The 16,768-nt window shown below is 35.1% G+C and overlaps 1 protein-coding gene across 14 annotated transcripts in view; it reads right to left on the reverse strand.

The window, feature by feature from the left end:
- The window catches only part of DMD (dystrophin), a 2,269,491-nt gene that overhangs the window by 1,624,137 nt on the left and 628,586 nt on the right, over positions 1–16,768 (reverse strand). For 13 of the 14 annotated variants that reach the window (XM_050777140.1, XM_050777144.1, XM_050777148.1 and 10 more), the window contains exons 8-9: positions 5,694–5,872; positions 4,449–4,577 (exon numbers count right to left, since the gene is read on the reverse strand). In XM_050777140.1, the coding sequence (XP_050633097.1) occupies positions 4,449–4,577; positions 5,694–5,872 (308 nt within the window). The remainder of the gene's footprint in view (positions 1–4,448; positions 4,578–5,693; positions 5,873–16,768) is intronic. The other variant, XM_050777147.1, reaches the window with a different exon arrangement.

Below are 16,768 nucleotides of genomic sequence, written 5' to 3' on the forward strand. Positions count from 1 at the left end.
TGTTTCTGTGGCCATCAACTATTTACGGTAGTGTTTTGAGACAGAGTCTTGCCCTGTCGTCCAGACTGGAGTGCAGCGGCCAATCTCAGCTCACTGCAACCTCTGCCTCCTGACTGCAACTGATTCTCATGCCTCAGCTTCACAAGTAACTGGGATTACAGGTGTGTGCCACCACACCCAGTTACTTTTTGTGTTTTCAGTAGAGACAGGGTTTCGCCATGTTGGCCAGGCTGGTCTCAAACTCCTAGCCTCAAGTGATCTGCCTGCCTCCGCCTCCCAAAGTGCCAGGATTACAGGCATGACCCACTGCACTCAGCTCTCAGTATATTTGTTTAAGTGTTACAATGCAGGTAGCCTTACACTTTTACTGTCGTTTGAACCTACTGTAATCAGCAACACCTCCCAACACACACACATGCACGCACCACTGAAATTGTTCTTATTAAAGTGGATATAAACTAGAGTGAGCACGTAACTTATTGGTGTAAATGGCCAAGTTTTAAGAGTGAATAGTAATTCCATTGTAGTAACTGCTATATATTAGGATTTCCCAGACATCTTACACTACTGACGTTTTGCTAAATTCACTGAATAATTTTCAATCATCAAGTTATTTGAACTAACCAGCAATATTTAATGTAGTTAGACATCTTCCTTTCCCTGAAAACACTTTCTTCTGGATTCCAGAATACCACATCCATCATTTCCTTTCTTTTCAGCTTTTTCTCTCCCCTTTCTAGCCACCCTTTTCAGCCCCTTTGCTGATGCCTCATCATATATACATCTAGAGACCTCTTATCTGTCTATACATTTTCCCTTGGTAATCTTATCCTGGCCAATGGATTTAAATACTATCAACGTGTTGACTTCTAAATTATTATCCTCAACTCTGATCTTAGATCCCCTTTTTTTACATGCATTCATAGCCTTATAGGCACTTCAAGATTAATATGTTTAAAACTGAAATCCTAATGTTCACTCCCAAACCTGTTCCTTCTACAGTCTCACCCATCTTGGTTTGTGGCAACTCTATATTTGGCCAGTTGCTTAAGAAAGAAACCTCACAATAATCCTTGGTTTCTCTAATTATTTCCTAAGTCACATCTACTCCATCAGGAGGGAAATGACTTTGATGAAATATTGGCCTCCAATTCTGCTACCAGATATGCTGTGCTAGAGATCATGAAACAGAAAAGCTCACATGTAAAATTAAAATGCTCATATCATACCGTTTATTTTTATTATTTATTTTTTTGAGACAGAGTTTCACTCTTGTTGCCCAGGATGTAATGCAATGGCACGATATCAACTCACTGCAAACTCCACCTTCCGGGTTCAAGTGATTCTCCTGCCTCAGCCTCCCAAATAGCTGGGATTACAGGCGTGCACCACCACACCCAGCTAATTTTGTATTTTTAGTAGAGATGGGGTTTTACCATGTTGGTTCAGTTGGTCTCGAACTCTGACCTCAGGTGATCCACCCACCTTGACTTCCCAAAGTGCTGGGAGTACAGGCGTCAGCTACCACACAGGGCCCTACCATTTATTAAATGAGTTAAAAACATATGGCAAGAGGGAAGAGATTCGGAGGATAATAAAATTAGAATAAATTCAGACACAGATTGTTTTGTATGTTTGTTTATGTGTCACTTGGTCCACAATAACAGTACCTGGCACATAGTAGGTGATTAAAAAAACAAGTGCTAAATAATCAAATGTATGAATACTGCTCTATGTGTGAGTAACCCAATATACAAGAATCACAGTAGAGAAAGTGCAGTGTCACCCTAGTATAATGAGGATGGGCATGGAGTTGGATAAATGTAAATTTGAATTCAGGTTCTGCCACTTACTAATTAGGCCTAGAAATATAAATTAAGTTGGCCTATTTAAAACAGAGACAAAAGCACTCCGAGCTAAGGGAAGCATAAAAGCTAATATGGAAAATTTTGGGGCACCTGTGTAGGATAACAAGTGACTTAATTTGGTTGAAGAAAACATGAAATACATGTGTAATGAGCATAAAAGCATAAATTATTAATATATCATAAATCTTTTTAAGGCAGTTTAGGAGAGTAGCCTTGTTATATGGGCAAAATTAAGTGAAAAAAAATTGTGAATATTATTAGGACTGTGAATAACATAAAAAAATGGACAAGAAACTCAAATTTCACTTGGAGACATACTAGGTTTGAGATATTAGTGGATATCAAGGTATAGATACACAACACAGAGTTGAAAATGAATTGGAAATGTGGCTATAACTTAAAGATTGGAAGTGGTGAAGACAGAGATACAATGATCATTTGCATACAGATTGAATACAGATTGCATACAGATTGAGGCCAGGAGATTAAATTATTAATCATTAAATTATGTTAAGAGAACAAGTACAGAGATAAGAAGGCCAAGACATCTCCCATGAGGTTCACAAGCTAAAGAAGTTGGAAGAGCAGAAAGAGCCAGATAATCAAAGACACAGAATAGTCAGAGAGGAAGAACCTGCTGAGTGTAGAGGCTGAGAAAAATGTTTCTTCAGTGGTAGAAAGTTAGGAGAGCTGAATAAAAGCCATTTGGCTCTGTGACTAAGAATACTTATTTGTTGAATAAATAAATGAACAGTTAAAGCAGAGTGATGTGTTTGGGGAGTGGGGGCATGCACGTTTTTCCCATAGGGGACAGTCACCCGCATGGCTCTCTCTTATAGAGGACTTTATTTTTCTCTGTAGACCACACTTTAATAAAACTTTCTGATGGCATCAGATCCAGCCTGTCTTGACTTCATTTGAAGTAAAGCAGGTACAGCCTATAGCTGCAGTGTAAGCTCAGTCCTTCTGACACTTTTGAAATTAATGTTTAGTGTGAATAAAGGCATACACTTATCAAACCTAACTACATTTATCATCTTCTGATATGCTTCTTTAGTAACAGTCAGAATATATCATTCCTCATCTCCTGTGATTTGTGCTGTGTCTTTTCCAAAGGATAAACATTATACTGATTTGAATGCCTTATTTTAAATAACACAGGTAAGTGAATTTGTTGAATTATCTGTAATTTATGATATAATGTATTCGGTAATTTTTACACAAAGGTAGAATGAGCAGAGTCTAGCAAGATGTAAGTCCATTTGTAATTACTTCATTAAGGAGTCATACCTGAGCAATGCCTTAATGAGGTGGTGATGAGGTGAAAATGCGCTACCAGAATAGGCATTGCAGAAAACCTAGAAAAGGCAGCTCAATAAAGTGATAATGAGAGAGGGGAAAAAAACCCTTTATCTTTGCTTGGTGTATGCTCCTTAATTTTAGGAGGTGGCACTTATTCCTTAAGTCTTGGTGATTTCAATGGGGGTAATGGTATAAATAGAGTCTAGAGAGTCGATGGAGAGTCAAGAGGTCCGGAATGAGAGGGAGTGAGAAGAGAGCTTTGCAAGTAAACTAGCCAAGGATGGAGGTCGTAACTATTTCAGAGTTCCAAATTTTTAGCTAATGCATCAATTAACTGCCAAATAAATTACTAATTAAATGCACGCCACTATCTTAAAAAAAAAATCGAGTCTCCAAAAATGTACACATTTTTTAACCAATAGGATGAGGTCTATCATTTTTAAATTCTCATTTATAGTGTAGTTTTGATAAAAATCACATCATCTAGCACGTTTCAAATTGGCTCCGCTGAGCAAAATCAATCATTTTTGTTAAAAAGTAATTCTTGCAAATCTAGCAAACTTAGCGCATTTCATTCCCACGCTGTAACGTCTACAAGGCTATTTCTTGTATGTTGGATTCCATACAATATTGCAAGAGTGGAAAACTCCACTGAGAGGCTTCCTCATATAGAAAGTACGAAACATTGCCTAAAATATGACCTGCTTTGAGTGTGATTTTTTCTTATAAATACTACAGAGCCTGCTATACACAAGTTTAAATTAGCAAAATTAACGGAGAGCATATGAAGAAGTTTGCAGTTGCATTTTTCTTACACAGAATATATATTTTGGAATGAATATAAAAAATAATTCACTTGTAGTATATGTATTTTCTTTATGTTTATCTAGAAAAATCTCCCCAAATAGTGTAATTAGCAATTTTCACAGATTTGCCCATACTTTTTGAAGTTACATATATAAACCTTTTAATGAGCCTCATGTTTTTTATAACCATTAGTAGCCTTTGTCAAAGAGAACCTTAGAGGTTATTACATAATGAAAGTAGAAATCATTATTATGGGAATTCATATTTATGAAGAATCATCATATAGTAAACCTAGAGAAGTCTCAATAACAAAGTAGAATCATATGAGGGAATCAGTAAAACTGGGAAAAATGAAACAGCTCTTCACGGGGAGATAAAAAGCACTGAAAAATTCAAGCAAGTAAAAGCAGTGTTAGATTATCTTGGAAGCAGTTCTCTGGTTTGTACAACAGAGAATAAATGTTGACAGACCTGTGAAGGAAATGGGCTCCGTGTAGGGTCAGAGGTGGTGACATAAGCAGCCTGTGTGTAGGCATAGCTCTTGAATCGAGGCTTAGGGGAAGAAGTTCTTTCATAGCCCTGTGCTAGACTGACTGTGATCTGCAGAGAAGGGTTTGGGGGAGTGGATAGAGAGGAGGAGGAAAAACCATAAGTAACCCAAAAGGACTACTTTCCAACATGGTAGAAAACAGAACATTAAATGGAAACGGTGAGATTTAATGTTTAATACTAAACATATATAAATGATATTAGAAATTGGTATACTCCCAGAATTATGGCACTTAATGTCATGTTGGAGAATAAATGATCTGGGAAAATATGAGCATGCTATTTAACCATGAGGATTCCATAGTAATACAACTCCAATATTTATATGGGATGGTACTCTTCAATCTGGCAAAAACAGGCATCCAAAAGCAATTTTCTCTAAATCCAAAGTAACTAAAACCAGAATTCATCAGGTCCATACCCTGGAAAGGACTAAAGATTTCAAAAGCTAATATAGAGCTAGCTCAGTAAAGTGAGAGAGTTTGGCCTAAAAGCTTTCCACACATTCCAACAGAAATGTTGCTAAAGGTTTCTTCACTATTGCTTGTGCCTGAGAAAGCACAGGAAAACATCCAAACTATCCACGGTTGAGAGAAAGAACAAGCCAATGTCAAGGAAGAACCCCAGTGAATTCTATACAGTTATATAATGAAGAATCTCATCATGTTTTTCTTTAATGTTTATTTGAAATATTTTAAACCACTTTTCTATTTTCAAAGTTATCCTGAATAATCAAAATCTGATTTTGTACATCATATTGCCATAAAGTATTTTTAATGATTAAAAACAATATTTCCCTTTAATCATTCTCTAGCTCTTTGTTCTAGCTGATGAAGATTTTAGAGTTTAATACGTATGTAAGTTTGCCTTTCATTTCATTGTGTGTTACACAATGGAAATGTAATATATCATGTTCTATATTCCTACGATATGGTACATATCAATAGTATTTTTTAAATACGTTTGAAAAGAATATTGTAGTCAATGAAGCAAAACTGAAAAGGTTTACATAGTCTGTCTCTCTTTCTGTATATATACATATATTAGGCTTTGTATATATACATGTATATATACATATATATTCGTTTTATATATATGTGCACATACCTAAAAATGCGTATAAAATAGAAAACATCTTGAATATTACCTGTCCTTTGGACACTTTACCTGTTGAGAATAGTGCATTTGATGATGTAATTGAAAATGTTCTTTAGTCACTTTAGGTGGCCTTGGCAACATTTCCACTTCCTGGATGGCTTCAATGCTCACTTGTTGAGGCAAAACTTGGAAGAGTGATGTGATGTACATTAAGATGGACTTCTTATCTGGATAGGTGGTAGCAACATCTGTAAGCACATTAACACTACACATCAATTCTTGGTTTCTATATTTGAGACTCTAAAAGGATAATGAACAAATCAATGTTACAGGAAGATGATAGATTAATGAACACTTAGTTGGCCATGAATGTCCTCCAGAGACGAATTAGAACATGATAATCAGGCCTAAAATGTCTTTCCAATTTGGCAGACCAATGAGATGAGCAGTAAAGTTAGTTTCTTTTCCTTGTTCATATGAAAACTTTATTCTATATTACTTTTTCCTAAGTCAAATTGCCAGACTAGCCCATCTAACAGAGTAGCTTTCATTAGGCAAGAAACAAAAATAAAAGATTACATTTTCCTTTCCATGGAAAGTTATATTAACATGTAAATTCAAATGGTGCAGTGGTAATTAAACAATTACATAAAATGGCTTAATGCTTTAGTTCTCAGTAAAGAAACCTTATACCTTTTTAATTGAATGCTGCTGATATTAAAGTATGCAGACAGCTAAATATGTCTCTGTGCTGAAATGAGTCATGTATCCACAATATAAACAGAAAAATACCATATAATGATTTTTAATATTCCTTGTATATTAAAAATATTTGTTTATATTATGGCCCATCTGATAAAGTAGAATGTCGTTTCCCTTCCCAGACATTAGAGATAAATGTAAAAGTCCTACACATGAAGTTGATCTGACTTCACGTCCTTTGCCACATCCAGAGGGTGAATGAAACCCAGCATTTAAAGTCAGTAATAATTTGTAATAACACAGATAAAGTGGCAGCTCCTTCAAAAGATTCATTTGCTACTTGGCATTACAATTTAGTTACTGCACTCATTCCAGTGAACCAAGATGTAAAGTAATCCTTTATGTGAAGTGTGTCATTAATACTAGAAAGTGTTAAAACGTAAGTTCTGACAATGAAATGCTATTTAGATAGCATTTCATTGTCATCCTTTTTCATCCTTTAAAAAGAAGGAAATTTTGTCATTGAGGCAACATTTGTAAATCTGGAGGCTATTAAGTGAAATAAGCCAGGCACAGAAAGACAAGTACCACATGATCTCACTTACACATGAAATCTAAAAAGTTGAATTCATAAAAGTAGACAGTAGAATAGTGTTTATGAGGGGCTGTGGGGTAGGGATTGGGAAGATGTTGGTCAAAGTCACATTTCAGTTAGATAGGAAAAATAAGTTCAAGAGATCTATTGTACAACCTAATTAATAATAATGTATTGTATTCCTAAAAATGGCTGTGAGAATAAAGTGTACTCACCATGAAACATGATAAGCATATGAAGTAATGCATGTATCAATTAGTTCAATTTAGCCATTCCGGAATGTATACATATTTCAAAACATGTTATACATGATAAATGCATGCAATTTTAGTTTTTTAATAATTAATCAATATAAAAATCAAAGATAAAAGATAAACATAAATCCTGGCAGGAAGTCAAGGCAATGTGGCAATGCATTTTCCTTGCCATACATTTATCTTAACTACTAGTAAGAGATCTGTATTCAATTTGTATATTCTGATCAAGTGTTCTGATTATAAGTGAAAAAGCCAAGAGTAAAGTCTCAAGTCCATTAGCACAAAGGGAGGTTGAACAAATGACTTCATCAATTCTTTTACAAGTATCAGAACCATGATTAATCAGAACAACTATTTTTTAAAAGTTACAGGAGAGGGAAAAATTAATGTTCCTTGGTCCACTTCTATCCATAGAATAATACAGTGCTTCTCAATTTTTAATGTACATATGAATCACCTGGGGATCTTTTAAAACTACAGAATCCAATTCAACAGATCAGCAGTAAAGCCTGCAGCTCTGCATTTCCAATAATCTCCCAAGCGATGCTGAAACTGCTAGCCTGCTACGTTGTGAATAAGGGCCAAAAACATTACTTATAAGCAGACTGTTACATCATCTCCCATTTTATTGTTTTATTCATTTATTCAAATGATATTTATTGGACATTTCAATGCACAAGGCTGAGAGGTACAAAGTTATACAACACATATGCTCAACTTGTTATACATTAGCCAACAAATGGTCAAAGTAATTTTTACAAGTACTTTTTAAAGAAGAAGTAAATAATATTTTGTGCATGAACACTGCCTTACTTAATAATCTTACTAACTTAGCTTTGGAATCCTGAAGCCTACAAATCTCCAATTCTTTCAGTAATTGTTTTTCAAAATATTTGACCAATTGTTTCTTATATGGTGAATACTATACTTCACCATATCTTGAAATTCTAGAAAACTTTCTTCCTTCTCACTAGTAACTAGTCAGCTTTACCTGTGATTAACATAACTTAGAGCTCTTTCATTTTTAGTATATTAAATAAAACCATGATGTGAGAAAACAAATTAAAAAGGGTTGACCCTGTGCCTATTCACTGCTGTGTTATAGGCATATGCATGTATGTTTGGCCTCAAATATATGCCATGATAAAAAGTAAAAAATGGTGCAAAATTGGCCAAGCATTTTTATTGCCCCAAGAAATATCAAACATTGTAATAAATTTTATTTACATAAAACATGTGGACTGAATGCAAATATTCTTGTCAGTCATTACAAAAAATATGTACTTATTTAACCAAACTATTGACATTTTGCCCCAAACTATTACTATCACACTTCTGAGATTATGTGGAATTCAAAACTGCCAGGAGGTAGAAATCAGTATTTTTTTAAGAAAGGAATTTAGGTCTAAAATATTTTGAATTTCGTCAACATACATTTTCAAGAAATCTATTATATTCAAAATATTTTAATGGATTATCCAGGAGATTTAAAAGAGAAAATTCATGAATTCTGCTTCCAATTTGGAATAAGAAAATAAATAATAAAAGTACAAAGTAATTGCATTGCTGAACAGAATTTAAAATGTGTTCCTCTAATTGGCACAACCAGTTCTTTAACATGTTCAGATTTTAAAAATCATATACTATTGGAGGATCAAGCAATTCTCTTTGAATAGGAAACTGAATTAATTATGCATAGGATTTCAATAGCCGGAAATGAGGGAATGGGCAAGAGTATTCCGGGCAGTGGGAGTATCTCAGGTAAAGACGCAGAGGTAGGGACACATTAGCCATGTCTTGGGAACAGTGGCTTTGTGTATCTTAACCAGTGAGAGGACAGTAGTGAAAACTAAGATGAAACTGGTAGATGGTACGTAGAAAACTGAGGGAATATCAACAACAAACTAGAAAATTCGGCCTTCATTCAATAGGTTGGAGAGTAAACACTTTTCGACAAGAGGATGACATCATCAAAATTTTATTCAAGTAAATTCTTTAAGTACAGAATGGATTGCTGGAGAAAAACTTGAGAGAAATAAGAGATTAGGACCATAATCCAGATAAAAAGTGCTCAAGAACTAAGGTAGAACTGCGTATGGGGGAAATGAAAACAAGGCAATGTATGACAAAAATTCTAAGAGAGATCCAAAATGACTTCATTCAGTTTTCATTTACTCCACAGTTTTTGGAAATGCCTATATACAAAGTTATGTGCTACAGCCTGAGGATATAAAGATTAATAAACTAAGAATAAAACAAAGAAGGTAGAGGCTGAAGGAGGAAGCTGATCGTTCTGCAGTCATGGTAACAAGTAGACACCAACAAGTTTCAATCTACCCTATTTATTCATTTAACAATTAGTTGCCTCCATGATTGTTATCATGCTTCCCCCAGCCAACCAGCAGCAAATGCTCCCTTCTGAAAGTTTGCCAGAGTGGATTCACTTCAATGAACATAATTCTGAATTCAAATTAATTAAATATCGTCTCACCTGAAATACCATGCTTCTAAAGCTATCATCATCCTATTCCCAATTTGAAATTTTCTTAGCTTGCTGGCCCTCTGATTCTCTCCAAAACCTAAGAATACGCTGCTTTCCGAGACTGTGGTTGACCAGCAGAGTTCCTTCTAAGTAAGATGTTATGAAGCTCAAATCCAATGTTTAGAAAACCTGTAAAGTTTGTTAAACCTTAATACTATTGCTGTATTGCATTATTTTTGGTCATTTTTGTCATATTTTTGCTGTTTCTATTATTAACACAAAAACAAACCTAGTTGTAGTATACAAACCATTTGTATACTATTAACAGGAAGTCAGAAGACTTTACTTAGAAGAAAAAAGCAATGATCACTTAATCCATATTTGCTAAGTGATTGTTATGTGCTATACAATATGCTTAGACTATGTTAGATTATGAGTATACAGCAGATGAGTCACCCCGTAATTATAAACATTACTTTTTATGGGAAATCAAAATGAATTTTATGACTTGGGGATAATCCTCATTTATGATGACTGCACTAAGGCCAATTCCTGGCACTCTGCAATCACCTAAGTATTTGTTAAGAAACTGAATACAGAGAACAGTTAAAGTCATAGAAATTGATAAGAATTATGTAAGACAGTGACTAACAGCAATGGTATGATAATGAGTACTATGAAGAATTTGAGGAGTATGAAAATGATGGAATGTAATTTATACTTATTACAAGACATTAAGATTGTATGAAATGAGAGAAGTGGCTGAATCCCCAAAATAAGAACTTTACAATTATATGAAAGTAATTTTGCACTAAGACTGTACTACACAAAATGTTCATTGCCACTGGATTTTAATAATTGCTTATCCAATCTTTGAAGCCGTCTCAGAATGGAAATGGTGAGAACTCATAACACTGCTAGAGATTTTACTTTCTGAACAATAACACCGTTTCTGATGAGTGTTTCATATTTGAAGCTACTATGGAACAAATAAATCATTTAGTGAAATTTGGTCATTTTTCAAATAAAGAAGTTGAACCTCATGGTGGTTAGAAAGCAAGTTCAAAAACTAGTCAAAATCGGATGAGAACCCAGTCATTGCACTAGCCATGGTACCTTTAACCTCATTCTCTCACATTCTATCTCAGTGTATTTGAAGACCAAGTATCTGAAAGTCATTATTCAAATAGTTACCTTGTAAGTAATGTGGTTCAATTACCAAACATGATCTCTATTTAGTAGTAGTGATTTATATTTCTAATAAGTGATGTATAACAAGACTAAATATACATAAAAATGAACCATTGAAATGCAAATTAGAGATGTGGGGTTTTAACTATGTTCCCTTGCCTAAAAAATTTGCAAAGAATTACAAAAGAATGATAATCTATGCTGCAGAGGCTTCAATGATTTGGCCAAACACCTACTTAGCTTGAAGAGTATCAGTTGTTTCTAACCTTATGAAAAATATTTTGGGAGTGTCTATCAAAACCTTAAAAAAATCATATACTATGACCCATTAATTTTCCCTTAGGGTCCTGCCACAAGGAAATTATCAGAAATTTAAATAAAGATATATGTAAATGTGATATAAATTTTAAACAGTATTTATAACACAAAAAGAAATATTTATCATACAAAAGAGGAAAAAGATCAATCCAAATAAGCTTAATAGGTAGGGACTTAGAGAATAATTGAATATATAACTGTGTAAGAATATTACAGAGCCAGTCAAAATGTTCCTTTTGAAGGCTATTTGACAATATGTTGAAGTCAATACCTTACAGTGTAATATCAAAAGAGCAGGATTTATAGTTTATGTAGAACAATTTTAGGAAAACACCTGGGAAAAAATACTTCAAGGTATCAGTAAAGTGGATGTGCTTGAGGGATTGAAAATAATTCCCTTTTAAAATTTTATTCTATCTATATTTTCCAAACTCTTTATTCAACACATACTAATTTTGTAATAAATATATTCTATGTTAAAATAAAAGTATCTGCAAAGATCAAAAACTAAACAATAAAAGCAAAGTTGCACAAAGTTTGCTTTCAACTTGCCCTCACCCCAAAAAAGTCAATGTGAGTAAGTTTGATGAAAGCAGTGCCTTCAACAAAACTAATCTCGGGCAGTCAGTCTCAGGAAAGTCCGATTAGCCAGTTGCCGGGTGTAACCTTGAAACACTGCTGGGAAATCTAAAGAAGAGGCTCCACTGTCTGAATTTCAGGCCAAGTTTCTGCCAAGGGACAGGCAGGAATTGAAATACTCAATCATAATGCACAGCGTGTGTAATTGAAAGCAAGCAAGATTTCAAAGATAGCAGGAATAAATGTGCACTCACAAAGCTTTAGTTGGTCGGTGTTTTAAGAGTTTTATTAAACAACAAAAAATGTGTGAGGATGTCATTTAGAAATCATGATGAGCATAAACCTCCCCACAGAGTTTGTATTAGGAAACAGAAACAAATAAACACATTCACTGAGAAGAAAAGGAATGGAGAAACTGGAAAGACGACATTTATGGTCATAAACTAGGCATAGTCAGAATGCTCAAAATATGAAAATAGAATGGCATATATGTTGGCACAAGCAAAACCTATGGTTGTAAACAATAACCTAATTCATGGATGTGATATTCTAAAGGACATAGTGCTGGAAGTAAAGTGGATTATTTTTTGAGGTTTGCAAACGAAGAGATTTATGTCATGATACCTAAATGCTGGAGCTTATAAGTTGTAGACCGTATCGTAGCAATGGACTAATTCATTAAGGCATGATACTGTTATTTTCAGTATTTTGTATTTTGCATTCAGCACTGTATTGTACATAATTTTCTTCTTACAAGTCACTATATACAATGGATACACATTTTAATTAAAATTTGCGCAACTCCTCCCATGTTAAATTTTTTAACACTGCAAAATTTTTTAACACTCTGCCTTAGCCAAATTAAGTACTCCTTAACTAATCCATTTTTAGCACTTCATTCACTGATACAAGCAGTTGCTTTTATCATTTAGTAACAATGCTTCTCATTAAAAGACTGTAAAATATCATAATGAAAATAATTTGCATTGAAGATGATTGAATTTCATAAAATTAATAATGATAAAAAGTAATGGCCTATGTTTATCCATGAGAAACACAAAACAATTTTATCTTTTGAACATTCAATTATGCTTTTCAACATGCTTATGGTGTTAACCAGCAGAAAACTATCACCATCTTGTCACAAGTGGAAAACAGTGGCTCAGCCTGGGCGCTTTGGCTCGTGCCTGTAATCCCAGCAATTTGGGAGGTCGAGGCAAGTGGATCGCCTGAGGTCAGGAATTCTACACCAGCCTAGCCAACAGGGTTAAACGCCCTCTCTACTAAAAATACAAAAGTTAGCCTGGCATGGTGACACATGCCTGTAATCCCAGCTATTCGGGAGAGAATCGCTTGAACCCAGGAGGAGGAGATTGCAGCGAGTTGAGATCGGGCCACTGCACTCCACCCTGGGCGAGACAGGGAGACTCCATCTCAAAAAATATATATATATAAAATTAAAAAAAGAAAGAAAAAACAAAACAGTGACTCAAAATGCGTAATACTTACCTAGAGTATAACAGGGAAAAAAGGAAAATCAGATGCTTTCAGAAGACTGATGCACTGAAAACTATTTGAGCTTTCTGTTAAGCAATAAATCCTAAACCTACCAATACAAACAGAACTTATCATGTAGCCAATCCAGTAAGTAATGGTACCTGGAAGTAATGACAGTGATTGTAAAAACTACAGCTGGGCACAGTGGCTCACGCCTGTAATCCCAGCACTTTCGGAGGCTGAGGTGGGCGGATCACCTGAGGTCAGGAGTTCAGAGATCAGCCTGGCCAAGATGGTGAAACCCCATCTCTATTAAAAACACAAAAATCAGCTGGGTATGGTGGTGCATGCCTGTAATCCCAGCTACTCGGGAGGCTGAAGCAGGAGAATTGCTTGAACCAGGAAGGCACTCCTGGTTCAAAGATGGTGAACCGCTATCACGCCACTGCACTCCAGCCTGGGCAACAGAGCAAGACTCAGTCTCAGAGGTGGGGAGAATAAAATACTCCATAAACATTTATTGAGTTACTACTTTGTACCGGGCTGTATTTTAGACTTTAATAATACAATGGTAAATAAATGAGCCCAGAGATACGTTCTCATGAAAAAAATGACTCTAATGGGAAAGGAAGTTATGAATAAATAATTTCAAAATTCTCAGTTTCCCATTTGCCACTGTATCCCTGCTTCATTGAATTGCCTTCTGTAAAAGCCCTCTTTGCCAAGATAGTTTTTGGGAATTAAATCAGAATGGAAACTCTGCAGTGTTAATACCAAATATCCTGAGAGTGCCTCAGAACAAATGCACAGAAGCTGGTGGGGAAAAGTCAGTTAAATGAAAATCCATAACGAATCCTGACTTTAGAAATTTTAAATAAGACATCTTTCAGTTGAAAAGGTTTTCAAATATCAAATTTCTGCTGCATGCCCCTAATCAACAGGAAAAGTTCTATCTTTAAATTTTCAATTTCCAAATGCAGGAAATTTTCACAGTTGTGTCTTTTGTCAAAACTGTCCTAAGTTTATATATGTTGAAATATATTTTACTTAAAAAATACATCCTCGACTATTTAAATCCTTAGAACAGGGCCGGGCACGGTGGCTCAAGCCTGTAATCCCAGCACTTTGGGAGGCCGAGACGGGTGGATCACGAGGTCAGGAAATTGAGACCACCCTGGCTAACACGATGAAACCCCGTCTCTACTAAAAAATACAAAAAACTAGCCGGGCGAGGTGGTGGGCGCCTGTAGTCCCAGCTACTCGGGAGGCTGAGGCAGGAGAATGGCGAGAACCCGGGAGGCGGAGCTTGAAGTGAGCTGAGATCCGGCCACTGCACTGCAGCCTAGGGGACTGAGCGAGACTCCGTCTCAAAAAATTTAAATAAATAAATAAATAAATAAATCCTTAGAACCAATTTTTGGTATGTATCTTCTAAAACCAGGAGAGAAGATACTAACTTGACCTAACAAATGGAAGCTACTCCTTCAGCATGGGAGACTACAGATAGAAAAACATTTGTACTTTCTTACAATTCTCTCGACATGCCTGTTGTAGGAAGAACTATTAGGGTTTGCATTTGAGATGAAAGTATTTTGACTCAATGACATTTAACTCTGTTTCCCTGATTGTCACCTGCGGTTTTCATGCTTTGCTTTTCACCTAACCAAATTGACTTTTTCTTTCCTCTGTGGCTAGAAAAAGTATAGTCAGTTTCAGAAGTAGCTCCACCCCTTATCTTCCTCGCTAACATAGTCTGTTTGTAAATCTTAATTGTTTAGTGTTAGAAATTATACTTGATACACAGTGAGGCCGGAATAAAGATGTTTATTTCATGTGACACAAATTTAATTGGTTATTATTCTTTCTGGTATGTTTTGGGATTTGAAAATATGCCTGATGATGTAAGGGCAGTCTTGGAGCAAATTACTCAGCGATGACTAGCTTAACGCAGACACTGTACAAAATGATCAGGTGTTGTTGGTTTTTTTTTTTGAAACAAATATGATAAAAATGGACCCACTACATATAAAAGAGCTTAGCCTGTTGAGGCAAAAATACCTTGATCAAATCATGACCTTACCACTAATAGGTAAGGGATTGTGATAAAATCCACTAATTTCCCTTTGTCCCAGTTTTTATCTACAAAATAAGTCATATTAGTATCTTGCAAATAATTAGGGATGATGCTAACAGAGAAAATGAATGCAAAGTAAATGCTCAATATCTATGATCTATTATTTGTCATGATTTGTTTCCAATTGGCACATAATCATAATTTATGGGTTTGCTTGCATTCATGCCTTCATCAAATATTTGTGGAATACCTACCATGTGTCAGACATGACACCAGTTCACCAGGGAATTAATCACTTTTTATAATTAGAAAGGCTCCATTTCCTAATTCCTAAGGAAGAAACCGGTGGACCACTGGACAAACCAGATGGCATACAACACTGATGTGACTCAGCACAAAACATTTATGTGGAATGGTGTCATGGTGGCACCATATGTCATATGCAACATCAGAATAAGGGATTCAGTGTTTAGCGAAACACCATTACACACAAACTTCACCAACAATTGACAAGATAATTGATGGCAAATTAAGTTTTCTTCAACTAATCCAAAGTTTTCAGTAGTATTATAAGTGAAAACTGAAACCAGTGGCCAAACATCATGCATTTGTGTATCTTTTAAGTGCTAATGGATGCATGGTGATGAAACACACACAATAAAGAAGTAGCAAACTTTAACGCATTTTCAAATTACAGAGATACATTTTGCTTTTGACAGTACTTATGAAATTTCATTTGAGTTTGGAGTTTCTGGCTTCCACCATTGTAATTAGGACCTCCCAACTACAAATACAATAATATGTATGGATGACAAACAGCTTCCAATGTGAAAAAAATGCAATTTAGAAATTTGCAGAAGATAATCACATGTGAAGCAATGATGGAGAAAGTACAAGTCAAAAAGAGATTAAGCATCAAAAAGCATATAACACAAATCTGCTGACGATAAGGGATAACTTTTATAAAAGAGAAGGTAATCAACGATGTTAAGAATGCGTAAGACATAGCTGAGATTGATTTTCATTAAAATGTGTATACTATATTTTTTGAATATTGAATAGAATTTGATGTATGTGTTAAAAGATACCACCTTCCATGCCCTATAAAGTACATCATGACCCAATCCTTCACACTTTGCTAAAAGCACTCTAATGTCATCCCTCTTTCTCTTTCACACATTGGTCTTGTTTTGTTTTTGCATCTCAAATACCAAAGGCCATTTTACACCTCTTGATCTTCACACTTGCTGCTCTTTTACCTAAAATACTTTCTCGTTTTGCATTTTTGATTCATTCTCACCCATTAGGTCTTAACTCATATAGCACCTCTTCAGAGATGCATTTGCTATCCCATTTTAAGAAGCCCACCCCCTTTCCCTTTATTTTACATTGATTTCCTTTACATTGCTTGTCACAAACTGTCATTATTATGTTTATTATTTATATTAC

This window comes from Macaca thibetana, chromosome X (genome assembly GCF_024542745.1).
Source record: "Macaca thibetana thibetana isolate TM-01 chromosome X, ASM2454274v1, whole genome shotgun sequence".
NCBI classification, from domain to species: domain Eukaryota; kingdom Metazoa; phylum Chordata; class Mammalia; order Primates; family Cercopithecidae; genus Macaca; species Macaca thibetana.